At 35.0% G+C, this 24826-nt stretch overlaps 1 protein-coding gene across 1 annotated transcript in view; it reads right to left on the reverse strand.

The window, feature by feature from the left end:
• Positions 1-24826, reverse strand: part of MORC1 (MORC family CW-type zinc finger 1) — a 239002-nt gene that overhangs the window by 76334 nt on the left and 137842 nt on the right. Inside the window, exons 15-17 of the mRNA XM_074214443.1 lie at positions 16433-16561; positions 13863-13968; positions 8763-8901 (exon numbers count right to left, since the gene is read on the reverse strand). Of these exons, the coding sequence (XP_074070544.1) occupies positions 8763-8901; positions 13863-13968; positions 16433-16561 (374 nt within the window). The remainder of the gene's footprint in view (positions 1-8762; positions 8902-13862; positions 13969-16432; positions 16562-24826) is intronic.

The following is a 24826-nucleotide window of genomic DNA, read 5'->3' on the forward strand; positions in this document are numbered from 1 at the left end:
TTTATGGCTCTTTCCAGCCTTAATATTTGGTGAATCTATGAATCCACACTGAATTACAGGTAATGATATGAAAGAATTGCCTCCTTGTGAAGAAAGATAACATTGAACAAACAGCTCAGATATTCCCAGAAAAAAAAGGATAAGAAAATAACTAAAGCAATCAAGTCAAGTAGGATTTATCAAACATCTGTCATGTGGCAGTCCTGTACATATTGTGAGAGTTACTGAATATAGAAGTAAAATTCAAGGCATCCTTCCAAGATCATTGATTTTGAGCTGGCAGAGATCATGGAAGTCATAGGGAATGGATATAAAGCTGGAAGGGGCCTCAAAGGTTCAGGAAGTCTAAGTGGTTTGCTCAAATTCAAACAAATATAATTATCAGAAACTAGACATGAATGTAGGTCCTTTTGACTCCAGGACCAGGGATCTTTCTATCACACTGCTTCTTTATTCTCTCTCTGATATGTATAAGAACACAAGTATGAGTCCATTATATATAATTCCTTCTGAAGACCCAATGCATTATTACAGAGAAACTGGGACCTCTGTAGCAGGAGTAAAAAAGCAAGATATTTCAACTAACTAACTACACTGTGTCTAATAGCCTCTTGTTACATACAACCCTATAGGTATCATAAATTCTAGATTGTGGCAGCATATGCAAGAAGGCTATGAAGTACATTCAATATAGAAACAGATCTTTGCTGTGTTAGGGATCTAAAGTCTCAGAATCATACACAATGACCACACATTAAAAAGATTAAATCCTAAATCAGAAAGTATGTGTACGTTCCTCATCACTAAGCTGGCTTCAGACATGCCATTCCAATTTGTGAAATACTACTAAAATTTCAGCAAAACTTCTTTTTACTCTACCCTTTACAACCAAACAATCTACTTGGGAATTGTTAGATTATACTGTTGCATTTTGTATGTCTACATCAGTATTGGAGAGAACAGAAAGTTAATATTTCAACTCCTTTTCAAATTCGACAGTCTTTATAGGTTCATTCTGCTTATTCTCCAGACTATGAAAAAGATAAATGGGATTCACCCATAATTCCTGTCCAAATCCCATATTTCATTTGGATCAAATAAGAGAATATATTATATCCTAATAATTTGTCCAGAATTTGATAGATTTGACCTTTACTTTTAAAGCATACACACACACACACACACACAGTACTCATTTACAATCCATTATATTGCTTATCCCTTGTTTTCTTTTTTTTTGCAAGGCAATAGGATTAAGTGACTTGCCCAAGGTCACACAGCTAGGTAATTATTAAGCATCTGAGGTCAAATTTGAACTCAGATCCTCCTGACTCCAGGTCTGGTGCTCTAATCCATCCACTGCACCACCTAGCTACTCCTTGTCCTTTGTTTTCAAAGAAAATGACATTGGATTTAAGTGAGGCACTGTTGCAAAAAGTCAGCTGCCTCACTATCTTTTCTAGAGACATCAAAGTCCAATGGCAAAACAAAATTCAGGAGGACTGACAATGCTTAAGGATGCAGTGGATAGCCCTGGCTTCTTCCAGTGCCTGTTTCATTCACCTTTGTGATTGGACAAATTGTTCTTATCTATCCATTCCACTAGGGTGAGTCTTCATAAGCTTGGAGGAGACATGCCTCTAACTTATCAATGCATTTGAGATCTCAGTTACCCTCAGCCTGGTTTAGCCTGTCCGCTAGTGTGGCCTTGACACATGCTACAGCTTCTTGGAGTTATAGCTGAGAGTTGGATGATCCATTGGATACCAAAGGCAGATAAGCAGCCCTGAAAAGGGTTCAACAGTCCTCACACCGGAAGTGCTAGTCCTCCCTTAACACCCCAAACTCCATAAGAAGGTCTTCAATCATTTTCTCCACTTTCATTTCTCTTATTCTTTTTCTACAGTCTGGATTCTGAACCTCATCATTTGACTGAAACCATTCTCTCCAAAGTTAACAATGATCTCTTAATTGCCAAATCTAAAGGAGCTTTCTCAATCCTCATCCTTCTTGACCTCTTTGCAGCCTCTGACACTGTCTTTCTCTCTAGTTTTTCATTCCATTTTTCTCTTGCTTCTTCTCCAAACTATCTGCCTTCTTCTCAACATCCTCTGCTAGGTCTTTTTTAGATGCCTGTTTACTGTGTCTCCCAAGGCTCTGTCCTGGCCCTTCTTTTCTCCCTTTGCATTATTCTAGTTGGTAATTTCATCAGCTTCCATAGATTCAATTATCATCTCAATGCAGGTAGTTCTCAGATCTATTTATCCAGTCTTAACTTCTTTCTAAACTTCTAGTTTCATATCTCCAATTGCCTGTTGGAAATCTCAAACTGGTTGTCCTACAATCATCCTTAACTCAAAATATCCAAAGCTGAACTTAGCATATTCCCCATAAAACCCTCCCTTCTTTTTAACTTCCCTATTATCAAGGGAGTCACTATCCTCTCAGTCACCCAGAATTTATCTTTATTCATTTCCCCTTATCCTTCTAGTCCCCTCATCCAAACTGCTGCAAAGTCCTTTCAAATCTACCTTTTGTGAGGTCTCTGATATATTCCTGTCTCTTTTCAAATATTAACACTAACCTGATGTAGGCCCACCACCCTGCAACAGATTTCTGGTCTGAGTCTTTCCTTCCAGAGACAGATTGCTGCTAAAGTAATCTTCCTGAATCTGGTCTGATCATGTCACTCCTCTATTTGATAAATTCCAGTGGTTCTCTATTGCCTCCAAGATCAAATATTTGGTTTTTAAAGTTTTTTGCAACCTTCCCAGTCCTTTCATACCATTCACTTGCTGTCTATTTATTTCCCAACAATGCATTTCCTCAGGCTGCCTTGAATATCTGGAATACTCTCTCACCTTACCTTTGCCTCCTGGCTTCCCTTAAGTCCCAACTAAAGAACATCTACCTCAGAAGCCTGTCCTAATTCCTCTAAATTCTAGTGCCTTCCCCCTGAATTTTCACTATTTTTCCTGAAAATAGTGGGTTTGAAAGTGTTTGCTTTTATTGTCTCCCCCAGTAGACTGTATGCTTCTAGAAGGAAGGAAGGAACTTTATTTGTCTCCTCAGAACCTTTAGCATAGTGCCTAGAAGAGAGGAGGGACTTAATAAATACTGTGGATGACTTCAACTATTTCACATTGAATTGAAGTGTGTGCATCAATTTGCAAGACAATGATACAAACAGATAACATAGTTCTAAGATCTTCATACCACAGAGCATACCAGTTGTTAGTGGCCCCCTTTATTCCTGGTTTTTTTTATTTAATTAGCATATATTATGTCCTCATTTACCTATATGTTCATTGTACATTCTAGCAGAATAGGTTCCTAAAGACAAAGACTACCTCATTTTTGTCTTTTAAATTCTGTATCTAGAACAGTGAATGTAGATGAGCACTTAACTGGTTTTTAATACTGCTTATTAAAAAGCAGCGAGCCATCTTTTGGTGAAAGTCACATGACTGCACAAGGGCAACATTTTTTGGTGAACAGCAAAACAACCTGTGGCATACAAATAGAATGGACTATTACTCCATTGTAAGAAAATATGAAGATAATGAATTCATAAAAGCATGGTGTGGAAGGGGCAATATCTACTCCAGTTATTATTACTCTTCAGTTACTCAGTCTTGGTCAACTCTTTGTGACCTATGAACTATAGCACAACAATGCTATTTTGGTTGGTCTATTTGTTTTTTGGATAGAAAATATTGAAGTAGTTTGTCATTTCATTTTTCAGTAGATTAAGGCAAATGATATTAGGTGAGTTGCCCAGGTCACATAGCTGGTAAGGGTCTGAGGTCACATTTGAACTTAGATCTTCCTTACAACCACCAGGTGACAGAACATATAGAATACTCAGTCTAAAGTTAGGAAGACCTGATTTCAAATCCTGCCTCACTTACTAGATTATGACCCTGGGAAAGTCACTTAATCCTGTTGCCTTAGTTTCCTTATCTATAAAATGCGGTAGAGAAGGAAATGGCAAGCCACTCCAATATTTTTGCCAACAAAATTCCAAATAGGCTCATAAAGAGTCAGCTCTGCCTGAAATAACTCAATGACAATTTCCTGACTCCAGGATGAGCACTCTGTGAGCCATCCAGCTGCTTCCATACTCTGGATAGGTAAGGTCAGTTATTTTGGTGGTTTTTTTTCCCTAAAAAAACAGCCATGAAACTATACTTTAGACTGAACTATTCCAAGGACCTAAAGTGCTCTCTCTCTCTCTCTCTCTCTCTCTCTCTCTCTCTCTCTCTCTCTCTCTCCCTCTCCTCTCTCTCTCTCTCCATATACATATGTATGTGTGTGTAACTATATATCTATATCTACATATGAACAAGAAATCTGGATGATTATCTAAGTCAATACACCCATTTTAGCTAACTATCCTTTTCATCCTATTGATGTCAGTGCCTTTTGTTAAACATTAGGTGATTTACAAATGTCTCATTGTGTTCCAATATGAAGACTGAACTATTAGACTGACCTGAGTCAAGCCTGGCCTAAAAAATAAGGGAAGATTGATAGGAAGAGTTGAAGAGTGAAAAAACATAGAATTGGGAAAATTTTACACATACACACAGAGACTCTCACACACACACACACATACACACACACACACACACACACACACACACACACACACACACACACACACCCCAATGTAAATTGAAAGAATAATGACAAGAGAAACCCCAAACTCAGCAATGAATAGTTACAATGATCAAGGTGTGATTCCAAAGAAGAGATGAGGAAATAGAACTCCCTTTTTTCTTTGCAGAGATTTGACCCTATTATGCAACACAGCATTAACTGTCAGACTCAGCTGATATGTTGGTTATTTTTGCTGAACTTCATTTTCTTTATCCTTTTATTCTTTATTCCAAGGGATAGCTCACAGGGTAGAGGAGGGTAAGGGACTTTTCAGAAAATGAGATGATATAAAACAAAAGTAAATAAAAACATTCAAAAATAATTGCTAAATTGCATGAGGTAACATCATAAATATATTAATGAAGTAAATAAATATTTCATGATCATCATGCTAAAAAAGAGTTTCATGCCTCATCCTACAATGTTAGGCTTAACTGTGGGAATGTAATAATAATGATAATAATAAAAGAAAATTAAGGAAATTCAGAACTGAAAGTATGCATATAGGTAAGACATATATTCCTGAAAAATAACAATATTATACATTTATGTAGTCCTTACTATATTCCAGGTACTATGTAAAATGCTTTCTAATTATTATCTTATTTGAATCTCACATCACTTTCTGGAGATGGATGCTATTAATATAACCATTTTAAAGAACAAGAAACTGAGGCAAACAAGTTAAATGACTTGCCCAGGATGATACCATTAGTAAGTGTCTGAGGTTGGATCTTCCTAATACTATTCTCATATCTCTATTCATTTAGCTGCTATAAGGTCAAACCATATAATATACACATGCTAATATTATAATCCATTGATGAAAACAGTATACATACACACACATATATGCATATTTTACACATATTTTTATATATATATATATATATATATGTATGTATATGTAATTCATCAAGGGTTAGAAAGAAAGATGATTCTGAAGGAGACTAAGTCAGATGTATAAATATAAGAAAAAGCCCCCTCATCCTCTAAAAAAGATCATGATCTCCACAGATGATATTCAAACCACCAGATAACCACACAGGATTTTATAGTGTGGCCAGTAGATGGTGCATGTCCTTCAGAGAACAGAAACCCATAATGTAACTTGTTGGGGATGGAGACAACAAAGACCAGCAGAAAACAGACAGATCATTCATCTGAAAGGGCAAAAATTGAGGCATTTGTTTGTTATGGAAGCCCAATTTATAAAGAGGGTGCTGGCTTGTCATTATAGCCTGACAGAATATATTGTCAGAAACACCTTTAATCCATAAAAGGTTAAGCTACAAGTTTACCACAATTAATTGGAATTTCTCCTAGCCAGGGAGGAAACAGGTTCCTGAGCTATCCTTGTTAATTTTGTAATACATTCTTAGATCCTATCTATCTATCAATCTACCTGTCTGTCTGTCTGTCTGTCTGTCTATCTCTCTATTGTCTACCTTTTCTATATCTATATAGATGTATATATATCTATATTTTACAAGCATATCTATATCTATTTATATTTTTTCACTCCATATGCCTCTATTTATCAATCTACCTACCTACCTATCTAGTTTTAATATCCTCTAGGGTCAGTTTTACACTTGACTGAATATATTGTATGTAATTTCATATATACACATTTATATATACATATATGTGTGTTTTTTGTGTATATATATATATATATATATAGAGAGAGAGAGAGAGAGAAAGATATACTGTTTTAACAAGTGAATTGTGTTATTAGTATGTATGTGCTATATAACTTGACTAATTAGCAGTTAGGTGGATAAAGAGATAAACCTATCTAGGTAGAGATAGATAGATAGATAGATAGATAGATAGATAGATAGATAGACAGAGATATTTAGATGGATGGACGGATAGACAGATAGATAGACAGATATAGACAAACAGGATTTAAGAAGGTATAAAAAAGTGAACATAATAAGTTTAGCTCAGGAACCTGTTTTGTTCCAGACTAGATGAAATTCCAATTAAAGGTAGAATCACTATTTAGTCTTTTATGAATTAAATGTGTTTCTGGCCATGTTGCTGCCTGTCTGTCTAGCAGTCTATGTCTTTGATATTCTCCCTGCCCTTTTGCTTCATCCAACACAATATTTTAAAAATCCAATGAACAGTCAATAATGATCACTTCCTAAGAGGCCTCTTATATGAGTCACAATTTTGCTTCTCTATCCATTAATAAGCTGGGAGGTAGGGAGGGAGGTGAGATGGGAAGGGAATATAAAGTGGAAGGAAAAGTAAGCTATAAAACACAGGCTGTAATAAAGACCATCCAGCCTGTTTTCGCCCTCTGGCTGCCTGTGATACATATCATAGAATAACAAACTGTTGGACTGGAAGGTCTTTTGTCAGTCTCTCAAGCAGATGACACATGCTTGCTCATTATGGGCCCATCACTAAACTCAAAGGACACAAAGAAACGCAAACACCAGATCTGACATAGTAAGATGTGTTCTAATTTAGAGGTCACTTTGGCAGCCTTGAGGAGAAGGCATTAGAATGAGGACAGATCAGAGGCAGGAAGGAAGGCCAAGCTGAAGGGACTGTAGCATTCTAGGAATGAGGCGAGGAGGACTTGCAACAAGGTGGAGACAGTGAATGGAGAGAGGGAACATATAGAAGACATATGATGAAGGGAGAAAAGACTTGACTTAACCACCCTAGATATATGGACTGAAGGACTAGTTATGAGTTTACATTTTACATTATAAGGCTATTATAAAGCCAAATTAGTCAATACTAATAAAGCTCTAAAGGAAATGGCATTTTGCCTAGCTCTGATAGTTCCAGCTTTATTTGATCACTTACTTTAAAAAATTCTCTCTAAAATGGCTTTAAAAAAATCCTGATAAATGACAGTAATTAATTAACATCTGGTAAAAAAAAAACAAAAAAACCCAAAAACAAACAAAGGTTTTAGAGACCTGAAAACTCTGTAGGAGATGAGCATCAAAGAATCACAGATTTCATCTAGACCAACTCCCTTGCTTTTCAAAGTAGAAAACTGAGCTCAGAGAAGTGAGTTACCTAATATCATAACAGTTTTAAACTTATAGAACCAAAGTTTGAAATCAATCCCCTGACTCCAAATCTATTCTCCTTTTTTTAAGGTGTTTTTTTTTGCAAGGCAAATGGAGTTAAGTGGCTTGCCCAAGGGCACACAGCTAGGTAATTATTAAGTGCCTGAGGTCAAATTTGAACTCAGGTCCTCCTGACTCCAGGGCCAGTACTCTATCCACTGTGCCACCTAGGTACCCCTCTCCTTTTCAATAAAACAACATGTTCTACCCTCTCCTGGCTATATCACACCTATTTAGAGTCAAACACACTACATGAATGGAACATTTTAGAAGTACAATAACAAAATGGAACATGCCCAATGAACAGATAGATACAGAGATTCCAATGTTCTTTGAAGACTAGTTGATGAAACTGAAGTGTTTTAACCAGAGGAAGAGATAATAGGGAGGCAGGTAGGTTGAACAACAGAGGTCTTAAAATGTTTTGAAAATATATCATGTGAGGGGCAGCTAGGTGGCACAGTGGATGGAGCACCGGCCCTGGAGTCAGGAGTACTTGGGTTCAAATCTGGCCTTAATAATTACCTAGCTGTGTGGCCCTGGGCAAGCTACTTAACTCTGTTTGCTTTGCAAAAAACATAAAAAAAAAAGAAAAGAAAAAATAAAATAAAATATATCATGTGAAAGAGAAGAATTTAAAAAACAAACAAACCACTTTTTTCCTGGGTAGTTCCAAAAGGACATAAATGGAATCAAATTGTGAAAATTATGGGAAGACATTTCAATTTCAGCTCAGTATAACAAAGACTCTCCTAATAATCAGAATGGTCCCAAAACAATGGGCTACCCCATGAGGCAGTGAATTCTCTCTTGCCAGACGTATTCAAACAAGGGCTGGGTGATCACTGGTTTTGAATGTTGTACTAGGGATTTATGCTGTGGAGAAAACTAGATTTCATGATGTCTTCAATCCTTTGTAATTCTAAGATGCTATAAAATGTTCTCTTATGATACAGGCACCATTATACTTTGTGAAAATGATGAATAATTACTCACCTGTGACTGCTGTTCTACCAATTTATTCTGGTATCTTTGCACTGAATCTCTGAGTTGTTTCTCTTTCTCATTTTCTGATGTTGATGTTGGATTCATGGTGCCCAGGGGGAAAGAAGGGAGTTTTTCTGGACTGTCACAACTTCAGAATCAATGAACACAAGAAATAAGGTTAATGAAAAAGGAATAAGTTATTTGACTATTATTACAGCACCTAGAGGTGATCCTCATTGTTGTAAACACTTGAAATTAGACAACCTGAATTCTTACACACTGAGACCAGGTGAAGTTTCTCAAACCCCAAATTTGAACATGTTGCCTCCTGCTAAAAAAAAATTCTGACTGTTTTCTACTATCTGTGGAACAAAATTCAAAGACCTTTGCTTGGCATTAAAGGCCTTTCAGAATTCAGAATGAATTTAAGTTTCTTTTTTTTTTCTACTATGCTCCTTCATGCTTCCAATTCTTTTTCTGCTTTTTAGTTGCATACTCAATTCACTGATCTCTTCTTTCTTTATTTTATTCCTTTAATCATTTAGAGATTTAAAAAAAATTTCCCCTAAAAACTGCTTTGGTTGCATTCCATAAATTTTAGCATAATGTCTCATTGTTACCATTTTCTTGGATGAGATGATTATTTCTATGATTTGTTGTTTGATCTACTCATTCTTTAAGTTTATGTGTCCCAGACATTCTAGGCAATTCTAACTTCAAGAAGTTGTCAACTTTTAATTAGATTTTTCCAAAAGCAATATTCTTTGTAATATCATGCTTCATTCTGGAATCAGATGGTATGGTCTCTGTACTTATGGGTTAGCCAGCCAGCACAATATACAACTCAATAAATCATTAATCAAGATAGATGGTTCAATCAATCAGCCAATCAATTGTATTGATTATTAATTGATCACCCACACTATTAAACAGCCACTCTGTCTCAGGCACTGTACCAAGAGCTTTGTATGTAAAAAACGAAATCAACTCTTCTTGCAGTCCCCACATTTTTGTATCTTTCTACCCTTGATGATCTTTTTTTGACTCTGCCTAAACCTCTCAGGGTTCCCAAAATAGCCAATCCAAATTCTATTATTTTTCTAAGTTCTAATATTATCACCTCTAGAAAGTCTACCCTGATTTTCCTGGTCAGAAATAATGTTTCCTTCTGAACTATTATGACACGCTGTATCTTTCTTACTGCACAGTCACATCCTAACTTATACCATAGTTATTTGCATAACTGTCTTACGTTTCTTTTAGTCTGCAATGAATGATAACAGGGATAAGGTTTCATTTTCCTACAGGTTTTCACTATACCTACCACACAATAGATATTTGTTATTTTTTTAATTGATAAGGAATATTTTTGAAAATTAGAAGTTAGTGTCCCAGAAACCTGGATTAGATCAACATCTCACACCCTATACCAAGATAAGATCAAAATGAATACAGGATTCAGACATAGAAAACAATATTATAAGCAAACTAGAAGATAAAGGAATAGTCTGCCTGTCAGATCTATGGAAAGGGAAGCAGTTTGTGACCAAGGAAGAGATGGAAAACATAATTAAAAACAAACTACATAATTTTGATTACATTAAATTAAAAAGCTTTGCACAAACAAAATCACTGTAACCAAGATCAAAAGAAATGTAGTAAATTGGCAAGCAGTGTTTACAACTAGTATTTCTGACAAAGGACTCATTTCTAAAGTATATCGAGAGCTGAATCAAATTTTAAAAAACAAAGCCATTTCCCAAATGACAAATGGTCAAGGGATATGCAGAGGCAATTTACAATGAGGAAATCAAAGCAATCCATAGTCATATGAAAAACTGCTCTAAATCATTACTGATCAAAGAAATGAAAGTTAAAGCATTTCTAAGGCACCACACATCACACCTCTCAGACTGGCCAATATGACCAGAAAAGACAATGATCAATGTTGGAAGGGGTTGTGGGAAATCTAGGACACTAAATGGTGGAACTGTGAACTGTTCCAAACTTTCTGGAGAGCAATTTGGAATTATCCCCAAAGGGTAATAAAAACGTGCAGACCCTTTGATCCAGCAATACCACTACTGGGTACATACCCTGAAGAGATCATGAAAAAGGGTAAAAACCTCACTTGTACAAAAATATTCATAGCAGCCCTGTTTGTGGTAGCACAAAATTGGAAACTGAGTCAATGTCCATCAACTGGGGAATGGCTTAACAAACTGTGGTATATGTATGTCATGGAAGAAACCAGGAGTGGAGGGAATTCAGATAAGCCTGGAAGGATTTGCATAAAACTGATGTTGAGCAAGATGAGCAGAACCAGAAGAACATTGTACACCTAACAGCAACACTGGGTTGATGATCAATCTTAATGGACTTGCTCATTTCATCAGTGCAACAATCAGGGACAATTTTAGGTTATCTGTGATGGAGAATATCATCTGTATCCAAAGAAAGAATTGTGGAGTTTAAACAAAGACCAAAAGACTATTACCTTTGATTTTAAAAAAAAGTTATCTTATTATGTAATTTTGCTATTCTTATATTTTATTTTTTCTTTAAGGATATGATTTCTTGCTCAACACATTCAATTTTGATCAATGTATAGCATGGAAACAATGTAAAGACTATCAGACTGCCTTCTGTGGGGGGAGGGATGTGAGACTGGGGGAAAATTGTAAAATTCAAAAAACAAGAAAAAATTAATAAGGGATATTTTTGAATGAATTATTGATATCTCTAAGAACTGCAAATTTTAACTGACATTAGGCTACTTGGCATTTCAAATCCTTTTATCTTTTTACAGTTTTTCTGTTTTCTTCTTCCTTTCCTAGGGTTTCTTGTCTTAAAAAAAATGTCACTGTGTCTTGCTGCAGTAACTCATCAGTTTTTAAACAGTTGATTTTAAATTTGGGGCTGGTAAGCCAAATAGGCAATGTTAGAATTGTGAGTCCTATTCAAAAAAAAAGATAAATGGGTCTAAGATGGTGGTGGGAATGAAATAATATTCTTCATAAAGTACATGAGCTTCATTGTGACATCTAGATTGTCTTGAGGCTATTTCCTTTACTCGTGGCTCTTGTCCCTCTTCTAAGTAGATGAGACTTGGTTTCATGAATTTTGTGGCTTTTAGCTTGATCACAGTTCAACATGTTCAGATTCCATTAAGTAACCCCTATATTCAGGATGTGGCTAGAGATAAAACCAGGACAGATGCTGGCATGATAGTCCTTTCATAAAGCTCCTACTTCTCCATGCTTAAATTTATAGACAGAGTGTGCATCCATATTACACTGTGGGGGAAAGAACACTGATTCAAAAGAAACCTGGTTTAAAGCATTGTAAAGGTGTGATCTCTAGCAGCAATCAAACAATCTCTTGTGGCAACTGGAGGAATCCAGAGACTATAACAAAAAGGCTGGAAAAGGGGTTTTCTTCCCCTTCTAGGGTAGAGAGAAAATTAAAGTAATTGGACCCACTCTTCATGTTTTCCAAGAAGAACCCTAAAATGTTCTGCACCTGAGAGTGACTAGTTACATTCACATTCACAGGTCCTGCTGTGAAAAAAAATATTTCTAAGTTTACCCATAGAGAATATTTTAATTAACTTCAAGAAAAGTGTAGAATAAACAAATTCAGAGCATTATTGGAATACTATACAACCACCCACAGTGTTGATTTGAAGAAAACTTGGGGATCTATTTATATAAATTTCTGTTTATTTCAGTAAAATGACTTTGCTCTTATCACGATCTTTTTAAACTCAAATACAGAATTTCTGTGGGAGAAAAATCCTGACAGAGTCCTCCAAAAATGAAAAATGGACTGCTTTAAGAGAGAGTAAGATACCCCCAAATCGGAAGTCTTCAAGCCATTTGTTTGGCAGTAGTATAGAAAGGATTCTTGATCAGTTATAGGTTAGACATAAGGGAACTTGAGAGTCCCTTCTCAATCTGAGAGCCTATGATTCTTGAAGTACCAAAAGCATATGAACACAAAATATTGTAACAAAAACCAAACCTACTGAAAACTCATAAAATAGCCTTCAATTGTTATTTTCAAAAATACTATTTATCATTTAATTATATGATTTATATTTGTCTAAACAGACATCCCATATTTATGCTTTATGAGTTACTCTCTCCTCTCCAAAGCATTAACTATGCTGACCACTCCCAGTTACTGACCACTCATGAATCTACCTAGAGAGGGACAGGAAAAGATCCTTGAAAGAATGTTTCCAACACACTCTTAAGTGGTGAAATGAATTTATTAAGTTCTCTAATAAGGTGTTCTGCTTTACCTAACACAAGGTTTGATTCTATTTCAGTTCTTACAAAGACGTAAAAATCTTTTGGGGATACTAATAGTGACTCATTTGATGTCCAAACACCTGAGGCAGCTGTGCCCAAAGTCAAGATTGAAATTTACAATGATACTTTGTTACTACTAAGTTAAAATGGTTATTTTGTAGAAAGATAATTAATTTGTAAGAAAATTATAAATACAAGAGTAAATTTATACTTTAACATCTATCACTTAACTGTCAACATTGCTAATTTTTTTTTAGGATTTTGTAAGGCAAATGGGGTTAAGTGGCTTGCCCAAGGCCACACAGCTAGGTAATTATTAAGTGTCTGAGGCCAGATTTGAACTCAGGTACTCCTCACTCCAGGGTGAGTGCTCTATTCACCTAGCCACCCTCAATATTGCTAAATTTGACTCATGTCTCTCATCACATGGGACACTGTTTTTATTTGGCAAAGATACAGCATTAATGCAACTTATTTACTGTAAGATTAAAGAAAACGGGGGCAGCTAGGTGTCACAGTGGATAGATTACTAGCCTTGAATCAGGAGGACCTATATGAACTCAGACATTTAATAACTGCCTAACTGTATAAACTTAGACAAGTCACTTAACCCCACTGCCTTAAATTAAAAAAAAAAAAAAGATTAAAGAAAACAGTTGACAGAAATGGGAATTCCCAAGTTGATGCGACTAAAAAGAGGTCCACCAAAATTATCATTTTGTTTTTCAGCATGACAGGGGTATTTTAAGAGTAGACAATTCTATAGATGTCAAAAAATGCCATTAAGAGCTACCTGTTTTCCAAGAGGTTTGGATTATTAGCACAAATCCAATTGTCAAGATTTTCTCTCTTCTTATAATCATCAGAGGAAGGTAAAACTCTCCATTTAAGGCAAAGATCTGTCAAAAAGGCAATCAGAAACACATATTCCATAAGAGATGATATTGTCTATGGAGAGAAGTTCAGAGGATCTTCTATTAATAGTCAAATATAGCTATGGTCAAATATCACTAAGTTATTTATGATATTATTGCAGTGTTACTTGTAGACTGTGGAGAAATTTCTAAAAAGTAATTTGCCACACTTTGCAAAGAAAAGAGAAATATTTGAAATCTGCTTGTCAAAATTCAGTTCAACTTCATCCTAATCACCTGGAAACTATAAAGTAGAAAATTATATATAGCTGCTTATTATGGTATTTGGTCAAATTATACCTCATCTGTGTAAGGAATTTCTGGTATAAAAACTCCCTCTACCAATGCAAGCCTACAACTGTTTTGTAACTTTCAGTCTTAAAGAACAACTTGTATAAAATCAAGAGGATAAACAGTTTCCCACTGTCATGTAACAGCTTGTGACAGAGGCAGGATTTAAAGTTAGGTCTTCCTGAGTAAATTAGCCCTATATCAATTCCAAGACATCATATCTTCAAAGAAGCAGGTTGCATTTAGGAATGAAGATGGTGTAATATAAGCAAGGGCTTGTTTTCAGGAGGTCCTGGGTTCAAATTTCACATTTGACCACTTCCTTGTGTATGAATAAGCAAGATATTTAACTGATTTGTCAACAAATTTAACTGATTAATCAACAAATTATTTACTAATTCATACATGGTTGGCTCAAAATAATTATAGACAAACCTTAAAATATTTAAGGGTCAAAATAAGAACAAGAAAAATATGATAATGATAGGCTTTAAAACCATATAAACCAAGAAATTATTTAAACTAAATTTCTACAAACACTTCAACTAATAGCTAGGGATAAAATAAAAGTTTTGAATATCATTGGAAAATCATGATACTATCCCAAAACTTGAAATTTCCTCTTATAAATATTATTTTGGAATGTTATGGAAAATATTACATTGACCAAAATGTTAGTTGTCTTTATATTTAGTCATCTCTGCTTATTTTGTCAGTCTTAGAAAATCTCTTCCACTGTCTACCAAGAGTAAATCTTCTCAGGTTATAACGAAGTTAAAATAATATCTTAAGTACCATGATCTAAGTATATATGTGAATGTGTGGATGGAGAAATAAAAGAGTCGAAAAATATGATGGGAGACCAAAATATGTGTGAATTTTTCTTTTGCTTTAATATGTACTGCCTCCAACATGAAAGACTATTATTTTTTTAAATTATTGAAAAAAAATCATTGCACTAAGAACTTTTGTTTTAGTGAATAAAAATGCTCAAAATTGCAAGTACCATGCTAAAGCTCTATGCACATAAAAAAAGTGGAAATAACAGTTCCATTATCAGAAGTTACAAAAACTGTCAAAAGTCAACATAAGAATTTATATTTTTAAAGTATTTCTTCCTTAAATCTTGTGAGCATGTAGACTGTTTTATATGGACAGTTCTGTAATTTTGAACCTAAAGCTTTGTGAAAATTACTTCTATTTGCAATGAAATGATGATGCAAGATTGAATCTAATTTGCCCAATGCTAGACAGATTTTAGTAGTCACTGGGATGTTCTTGTGTGACTTTTAAGGGTCAGGTCTGTGCTGGGTCCTATATCTAACATAAACTTAAAAATGATCCCATCCCACTGGCTATTAGGTCTAATCTCTCTCTCAATCATTTTCAAGGGATAAGAGACATGGAATAGAAGAGGCTGACAAATTTAAAATATATCACTGCATCATGTTTCAGTTAAGGAAATGAACAGAGAATCAGAATTTAAAAAAAAAGTTATTTCCATTTATCTTTTTTTTCTCAAGGTAGTGGGGTTAAGTGGCTTGCCCAAGACCACACAGCTAGGTAATTATTAAGTGTCTGGGACCAGATTTGAATGCAAGTACTCCTGACTCCAGGGCCAGTGCTCTATCCACTGTGCAATCTAGCCACCCCTAAAAAAGTCATTGCCAATTTATTTTTGTATACATATAGTCTTTTAAAACATATTTTATTTATTTCAATAAATATTTCTAATTATATTTCTATATATTCCTAATGAGTCATTTGGAAAAGGGCAAATGATTGAATGAAAAACTGACAGGGTTAGATTACAAAAAAATAATGGAGATTTCACATTGATTTGGATTTGGCACTCCAGTACTGGAACCATGAATGATTCAACTCCTAATTATCCAAGTCAAACAAAGCTATTTTCTCCCTCTGTCTGGTCTCACTATAAGGGCTCTCCAGAGATTTACTAGGATGACCAGCTGATCCTCTGTTGTATGACAACAGCTGGACACACCCTAGGAAGTTTCATAAGAGAACAAAAGAAGATCTCTGGACAGTGGTAAATCATCTGTCTCCCCCACTACTGGTCATCTCCTCTGCCAGGTATTACTCAAAGCTGACTACAAATTGCATCTCCCTTCACCAGCCCTAGGTGGACCACACTTGCCACACTGAATGACGAATGGGATCTCGCAGGCTTGTCTTCTTTTGTAACGAGGAGAATTTAAAGGTTTCTCCAACCACTTGTTACTCTGGTATCCAAATTCGTTCCAGAAGAGAATCAGATTTTTATTACCTTAAAAAAAAGTCAAACAAGAATAAGGAGATGAGCAACCTAATGCATTTTGAAGTAATAACAGATTTAGAGCTGTTGTTATTAAAGGTTTCCTAAAGGGACTCTCTTCATTTAATTTAAACACCACCCTTAAAATTCTTCATAAATTTTTATATTCATGTTCTCAGCAAGGTTTTCTTTACCCTGAATATTAATATTCCCCTCTCTCCTCTTCTTTTTAGTCCCACTCCTTTCCCGCCCTAGTTTCATGTTTTTCATTCAAGCCTTACTTTACATAAACATGCAACGTACTTAGGAGAACCTGAGAGGCAGGCTCTCCTTAAGGAATTGTATTCTAGAGCTGTGGTGTCAATCTCAAATAGAAACTGATCCCTTTAGGATGCACACTTATTGAGAAAAACCACAAATTCACATGATCTGTGTTTTACTATATTTTTATTCATTTTGTCAAACATTTTCTATTTGCTAAATAGTCTAGAGCATAGATTTTTGGCATAAAAACATACAGATACATTCAATATGAGCATAGGTCTTCCTGGCTTCAAGACTAGGCATATGTAGCCAAGGGTCAATATTATCTTTCATGCAGTGAGAATATATGCAAACATAAATGGTCCTCTTTAAGTCATAGGATTACTAGACCTCAATGGTGGAAATTAAGCCCACTACTTCATACTTCTAAATGAGAGATCAAATCAGAAATGACAAAAGTTATCATTGGCAGCGAGAATATTTTTGATCTCTCCATAAGAATTCTGTTTTTACTTATTATTTTTGAATTTTCATTATTATTAATATTGTTGTTGTTGTCATGGAAGCAAATGGACTTAAACAATTTGACCAGTCACACAATAAGTGTCTGGGGACAGAATTGAACTCTGCTCTGCCTGATTCCAAAGCCAGACCTGTGTTACCTAGCTGCCCTCTATATTTATTCTGTATACATTTTATATATGTCTTTGTTGTCTCCTTCATTATAATATAAGCTCTGTCAGAAGGAGAATTGTTTTATCTATCTTTTTAGTATTCCCAATAGTCCAGAATATACAAAAGAGGTTAATAAATGCTTGTTGATTGACTGATGTTAATATAAATTTTCTTCCAATTGAAGGCCATCACTTAAATCTAAAAATGTCTAACTGAAGAACCCTAAAGATTCTCTCTTTCTGAATAGTATACTATTATGATAGTGAAAACTGAAATGAGATTATGTTTACATGCACATACTTCACAAATTCCAATAGTGAGAAAATGGAGGCTGTGGTGTTCATTTATGAAAAACCATTGTTTATCCTTCCCTGGCATGAAATTATATGAAAGTCATTGTTTTAAATGTGTCTCTGCTAATGGAGTAGTACATTATGATGGATATTTTTAATATTTTACTTTAATTACTGCCATTTGGGTTAATGTGTCTTAATGAAAATTTTAAATTTGCACTTGTGCCCAGAGGTGAATTAACAGCAAATGGTGAAATTTGAAAACTTGAAAAAAATTCTTCCTGTAAATTTCAGATTCCTACATATTCCCTACAATAGTCTTGTAGATAACCCTAAATTTATCAATTTATGACATAATGCTAGCCAACTCTACCCTCAACTTATCCTGACATTTTAAAAAAATCCATATTCATTACTAATTCCTTATGATAAATTATTATTGGCCCAGAGCACATATCTAATTTTCAAGCAACAAGTCTATTCCTAGACTTTGATTAGTAAAGCCCAGTGTACTAGTTAAATTATGTGAAGGTCTGGGATTGACACACAGAGAATTAAAAACATACATTTTCTCATATAAATTTGTATAAGAAGGAAAAAAATGCCAGAGTAATCTTCTCTTGGCCTTTTATGGACTACTTTATCAGAAAAGATTCACAATTCCTTAAACAAATTTGATTAAGTTTTCAGGAGTCTCTTATAAGTAAGAACAAAAGTCATGTTTTGAATTGACTATAATAATTTGGTGTCACAGAATTCTAGAGTATTCTTCACATCCAGTCCCTTTCTGGGGAGATAATATTAAACCAAGTTCACACTGCCAGTTGGCACACAGAAGATAAGCCTTCTGATAAATTCTGTTGTTGTCTAGTCATTTTTGGTCATTTCTGCCTCTACATGACTTGATTTTAGGTTTTCTTGGCAAATATTGAAATGGTTTGCCATTTCCCCTCTCTGGATAACTTATGGAGTTTCATTTATCCAAATTTTTTAAACATCATCACAAAGGAAGCCTTGTTAAAATGATCATAATTCTCTCAATGCTGCAAGAACATAATTATCACTGAGTATAGAAAAGCATTTTATTTTTTCTTTTTAAAACTACTATATGGTTAAATTTAATGAATCAATTAAGCAAAGAAGAGAATAATACATGAAATACATGAATACATACTGAAAAAGAACAAGAAATAAACTACTACAGCAGAGCTAGGATTTTTGTTTTTGTTAAAACCAGTCTAAAACCAGAAGCTAAGTCTGGTTATCAGATCAGCTAGAAAGGCATAGAGGATAGAGGAGGTGTTTAATTCTCTTCTTTGATGGCAGTCCAGAGGGGATCTATTTAGAGGAGTAACTGATCCATTTAAAAAAAATACCCATGGGTATTATATGAGGGGACAGGATAGAATTTGGAGGAAGCCAGGGAGTTATCAATTATTATGCCCAGAAAAAGGAGAAAAGAAAGAAAAGAAAGTCACTAAAGCATCGTTAAAAGAGAACAGAAGAGAACAGAGGCAAGACAGCTTTAAAAATTACTTTTGAATTTATTATGTATTTTTAAAAGCAAGCTGTACATAATAGGAATTTTTTATTTTAATAATAAATATAATAACCAATACTTATATAATACCTACTATATGTAAGGTATTGTGCTGGCATTTTGTAAATACTGTCTCATTTGATTCTCACAATCATTCTCATTTTATAGTTAAAGAAACTAAGGCAGAGATTAAGTGCCTTGTCCAGGGTCATACAGTAGTAAATGTCTGAGGTTGGATTTGAACTCAAGTCTTTCTGACCTTAGTTCTGGTGCTTATTTCTTTTGCCACCTTACTATCTTTTATATTACTATCTCTTCTACTGTTCTACTTAGTATGTTCATACATGTACATAACATATGTGTGTTGTACATATATGCACACACACATGAATGCATTTGTATGCATATATACACACATGCATGTATGTGTTGAATACAGATTATTTATTGGAAGGACAAAAACTGAAGTAGAAGTTTAAATATTCTGGGCACATAATGAAAAGAAAGGAATCCTTGGAATAGACTCTGATGTTGGGAAACACTGAAAGCAAAAGGAGAAGAAGATGGCAGAGTGTGAGATGGATAGACAGTGTCATGGAAGCAACAAACAAGATGAACAGACTTTGGGAGATAGTGGAGGATAGAAGGACCTGATATGCTATGGCCTCCAGTGTCATGAAGAGTTGGATATGACCAAATAACTCTGTTGCAGAGCTGCTCAGGTGAGTTTGGGTGAAAGATCAGTTATGACTAAAAGCCCAAGCTTAGGTGACCATCGAGCTGAAGGCTCTCCATGGAACTCTGCTATGATAACACAACTGCATCATCCATGATCTCACTTGTGTGGTAGCCCTGTACCCGAACTTCTTGACCTAGGTAACATCCTGCTAGGTTATATCCTGCACAAATTTGAGAAACACCATTGTTTTATCTTGTATGCTAATTTTGTGGTTTTCTGCTATAAAGAACTATCTGATATTATGAATAAATGGTTCTTCTAGTTGTCCTACTAGCATCCCTACCTGTGTGTACACATTTCATTTCTCTCTTGAGCCAAGCTAATCCCTCTGCTGGTGGGGGGGGCTATTACAACTGAACAATAATGTGTTAAATTCATAAAAAATACATATTTATGTATGTATATATATTTCATAACTACCCTTAAATGACTTGTCTTATCTCCCTTCTTGATTATTTTTCCTCATCACAAACCATTTTAGCAAAGATGATCTTGAGAACCATAGCTGATCAATTCAAGGTGAAGCTTGATATTTAATATTTGACCTCAAAAATATCAACAACAGTGATTCTTGATCTAAGATTCATAGACTCATTTATAGATGATAGATTTCAGGGGTTTGATGAAGTTGGATGGAAAAAAATGAATATTTCTTTCAAAGTAATCAGCTTCTTTTATATTTCTATGGAGTTTATACGTTTAAAAATATTATTTTGAGAAGGGATCCATAAATTTCATTAGGGGTTTAGGGTCAGAAAGGAATAATGACATATAAAAGGCTAAGGAATCCTAACCTAGACTGTCTGTGTATAACTTTATAAACTTGGTTAATTATATCCTAAAATGATATCTAGCTTTTTGGCTGTCACAGTCTTTTTGGTAATGTCTTCTGGGTAGGCATAAGTCCCAGGAGAGAAGAAGTACTGGACTTGAAATAAAAAGATTAGGGTTCAAATTCCAGCTCCCATATTTTCTAGCTGTGTAATCTTGGAGATTCATTCAGTTTTTCTGGGGAGGTGGGGGGGGGGAACTGGTCTAATAATACTTTTACTCCCCCCCCCCCCCATTTAGGACTGTTGCAAGGAAAATACTTGTAAGTCTTTGGCTATATAAATGTTAAGGAGAATTTTTGAAAAATCTAATTGTAGAGTTTTACATTTCTCCCTGATAGGTTCAAGTCACACTTCTGACACAAAGTGACTGTGTGCCACTCTCAATACTAGGAGCTCTCAATGTTCTAATATGCAAATATCAAAAACTAAAAGCTACTGAAGGTATCTACCTGAAATAGTAAAAGTTTCACACCATTTGCTGCCCTACCAATGAAATCAAAATTCAGTTCTGTTGCCTATCCCTAAATTTGGCCCATTATGGGGAAGCTATTGAGAACTTTGTTTTATTTTATTTTATGTTTTTGCAAGGCATATATGGGGTTAAGTGGCTTGCCCAAGGCCACACAGCCAGGTAATTATTAAGTGTCTGAGGCCAGATTTGAACTCATATACTCCTGACTCCAGGGCCAGTGCTCTATCTACTGCACCACCTAGCCACCCTGAGAACTTTATTTTTTAAAGGGCAGCCAGATGACACATTGGATAGAGCACCATGCCAACAGGAAGTTCAAATTCAACCTCAGACATTTATTAGCTATGTGACCCCAGGCACTTAATCCTCACTTTTCTCATCTGTAAAACAAGCTGGAGAAAGAAATGCAAAGTATTCCAAAATCTTTGCCAAGAAAACTTCCAAAAGAGTCATAAAAGAGTTAGAGCTGAAAAACAACAACAAATTATTTTGAAACATGATAAAATCTCTCTTTTTATTCATGTCATTGATAATAATGGTGAAAAAGAGCAGAGAAAAGCAAAGAGCCATGTAGTAAGTCATCTCTAGGCTGTCAGCCATCAATATACTTTGAGGCCGGCAGCTCTTCCATCTAATTATACTGTCCACCATTTCATATCTTTCCATTGTGGCCAACTGTACAATATGACATATTCATAATGAATCTATAATGGCACATGGTAATCAGTGTGCCACATTTAAGTACTTATAACCCTTTTAATGTCTGTTCTAGAACTCTGCAGGAAATAAACATTTAAGTTCATTGACCTATCCATGTTTGTCCTCTTTTGGGGAGAAAATGAGGACAGTATATGTCTAACATTGCCAACAGTCATTTATCAAGTACTTATTATTTACCAGGAAACTGTGTCTTATGTTCAGGGCTCAGTCACCTTTCCTGTTATTCATGATTTCTCAAAAATCAATGATCCAAATCAAAAAAGTTCTATAAGCACATCTAAAAAGAATTTTAGTGCCTTAGTACATGATGTAGTCCTTCCAGGTACAGAAAGTTTTTTCTATTCTTTTGTTTTTAGTTTTCATTTTATTTAGTATTTCTTTTCTATCTTTACCATTAAGGGGGGAAAAAACCCTACCAAACCAACTGAGCCATTGTAAACACTTCTAATAAATTTGCATGATCAGGCAAAACAAATTCCCACATAAATCCTGTCCAAAATTGATAGTTTCATTCTGTCTTGAGTCCTTTCTCTGTCAGATAGAAAATCATGGATAAGTAATACATTGATCAGAATTCTTAGTCTTCACAATTATTTGTCTTTAGGTTATATTGTTGTTATTGTTTAAATTGTTCCCTTGGTTCTACTTACTTCATTCTCTATTTATTAGTTCAAGTCATCCCAAGTTTCCTGAATCCTTTCCTTTCATCACTTATAAAACGTATACTAGTCCACTGTGTTCTTATACTGTAATTGTTCAGCCACTCCTCAATTGATAGGCATTCTCTTAGTTTTCAGTTTGATAAGGTAACTTTGAATGATTTAAGGAAGCTATATACTCAATTACAGAAAATAGGCCATTTGCTTTTAGTTCTGTACTTAGGGACACAAAGTCCATGGGGTTGATGTCATCATTAAAATAATAGTTCAAGTAATATCACTGAAGTAAGCTTTATTTCCTTTCATGATTGTGTTTAGTAGATGAAATAATTTCAACTCTTTTGTTCTTTATTCACCAGTTCTACTTTCTGTGTTCTTAATTATTTTTACTGTTTTTATCTGAATACTGTCTAGTTTTTCATTTCCTTCTTCAAAAATGGAAACTAAACCTTTAATAAAGAGATTTCCAACTACAACTTTAGGACATACCTATAACCTGGAGTTCTTTAATGGTAGGGTCTGTTATACATATATACATACATATACATATATACATAATATATATATATATAATATATAATATATATATATTTGTTAATCTCTCAAAAAGTCTTTCCAAATGGCAGATGTTCAAAATTTGTTGAAACCCCAGTTTTCTTTAATGTACCTGATTTCTTAGCATAATGGAGAGACTTACTTTACCCAAGTCTGACCATTTTTTTAATTTAGTATTTCTTAACCCCCTGACTCATTAAACTCCAATGGCTCCAGATTACTTCCGGATCAAATAGAAAACCCAATTGATGTTTAAAATCTTCCACAATCCAGACAACTATTGTTATTCCCGTCAACTTATCCTTTACTCCTCTCCATCTATTCAATGATCCAAGGACATTGGTCTTCTTGTGGTAACTTGAACAAAAAATTCTATATAATAATTCCGACTTTTGTCTCTCTCTCCCAGGCCTGAAATTCTTTCCCTCCTCATTACCATTTCCTGGCTTCTCCTATTTTTTTCTATACACAGCTAAAATTTCATCTTCTATATGCAAGAAACTTTTTCCCTCTTCTCTTTCCAGATGAGATGACATCCCTTTTATACTGTTTATATCTTGTATGAACAAAATAATTTGCATATTTTCTCCCTCATTAGAACATAAACTCTTTTAGGGGAAGGAACATGTTTTTGCCTCTTTTTATATCCCATGTATAGCACTAGCCTTCAATAAATGTTTATGGACTCTGATGGAATATATACGCTTGAATTACAATTTCATTTAATACACCTGCTTTGTAATTATCTAGCCTTCTCTGAGTCTTTTCCCACAATAATGGAGAAATTTCCCTAGCCTAAAGAGACACATTTTACTTTTTTGTGGTATACCGGTCCTTTTGAAAACATGTTTCCAAACCAAAGGATTATGGTGTCACCATAAGGATAAAGAATTTCTCTCATTTGTGATTTTTCTCTTTTGAGCCTTGGAGTTTAGGATGTTACCAACCCTCCTCTGGAAATAATCTTTTCATGTCCTGCAGCTAATCCTCAGTCTCAGTGAGAACCCCTGAAGGAATGTAGACTCTGTTTATAAATCTTTGTATCTTTGTCACCAGCACCTGCCATACAGCTAGTTAAGTGGCTGAGTTTAGATTTGAACAGGTCTTCCTGACTCCAGACCCAGTGCTCTATCCAGCACTTTCTAGCTGTTTCAAAAGGAGAACTATGTTTGAACCAAGCTTAGCCTACTTACTATTTATGTGACCTTAGGAAAGCTGCGTAAGCTTTTCTGAGTCTCAGTTAACTCATCTGTAAGATGAGAAATTTGGAGTAGAGCACTGATATCAAGTGGTCAGAGCATCTGGTCTTCCTGCATTCAATTCAGGTCTTGGACACTTCCTGACTGGGTGACCCTGGGCAAGTAAAATAACTCCATTTGCCTCAGTTTCCTCAACTACAAAATGAGCTGGAGAAGGAAATAGCAAGCTGAAGCACTATCTTTGCCGAAGAACCCCAAACGGGTTATGAATGAACTGACTGAACAACAGGGTGATATCGAAGGCCACTAAGTCTTATACAAGGATCTT

Source organism: Macrotis lagotis, chromosome 1 (assembly GCF_037893015.1).
Source record: "Macrotis lagotis isolate mMagLag1 chromosome 1, bilby.v1.9.chrom.fasta, whole genome shotgun sequence".
NCBI lineage: Eukaryota > Metazoa > Chordata > Mammalia > Peramelemorphia > Peramelidae > Macrotis > Macrotis lagotis.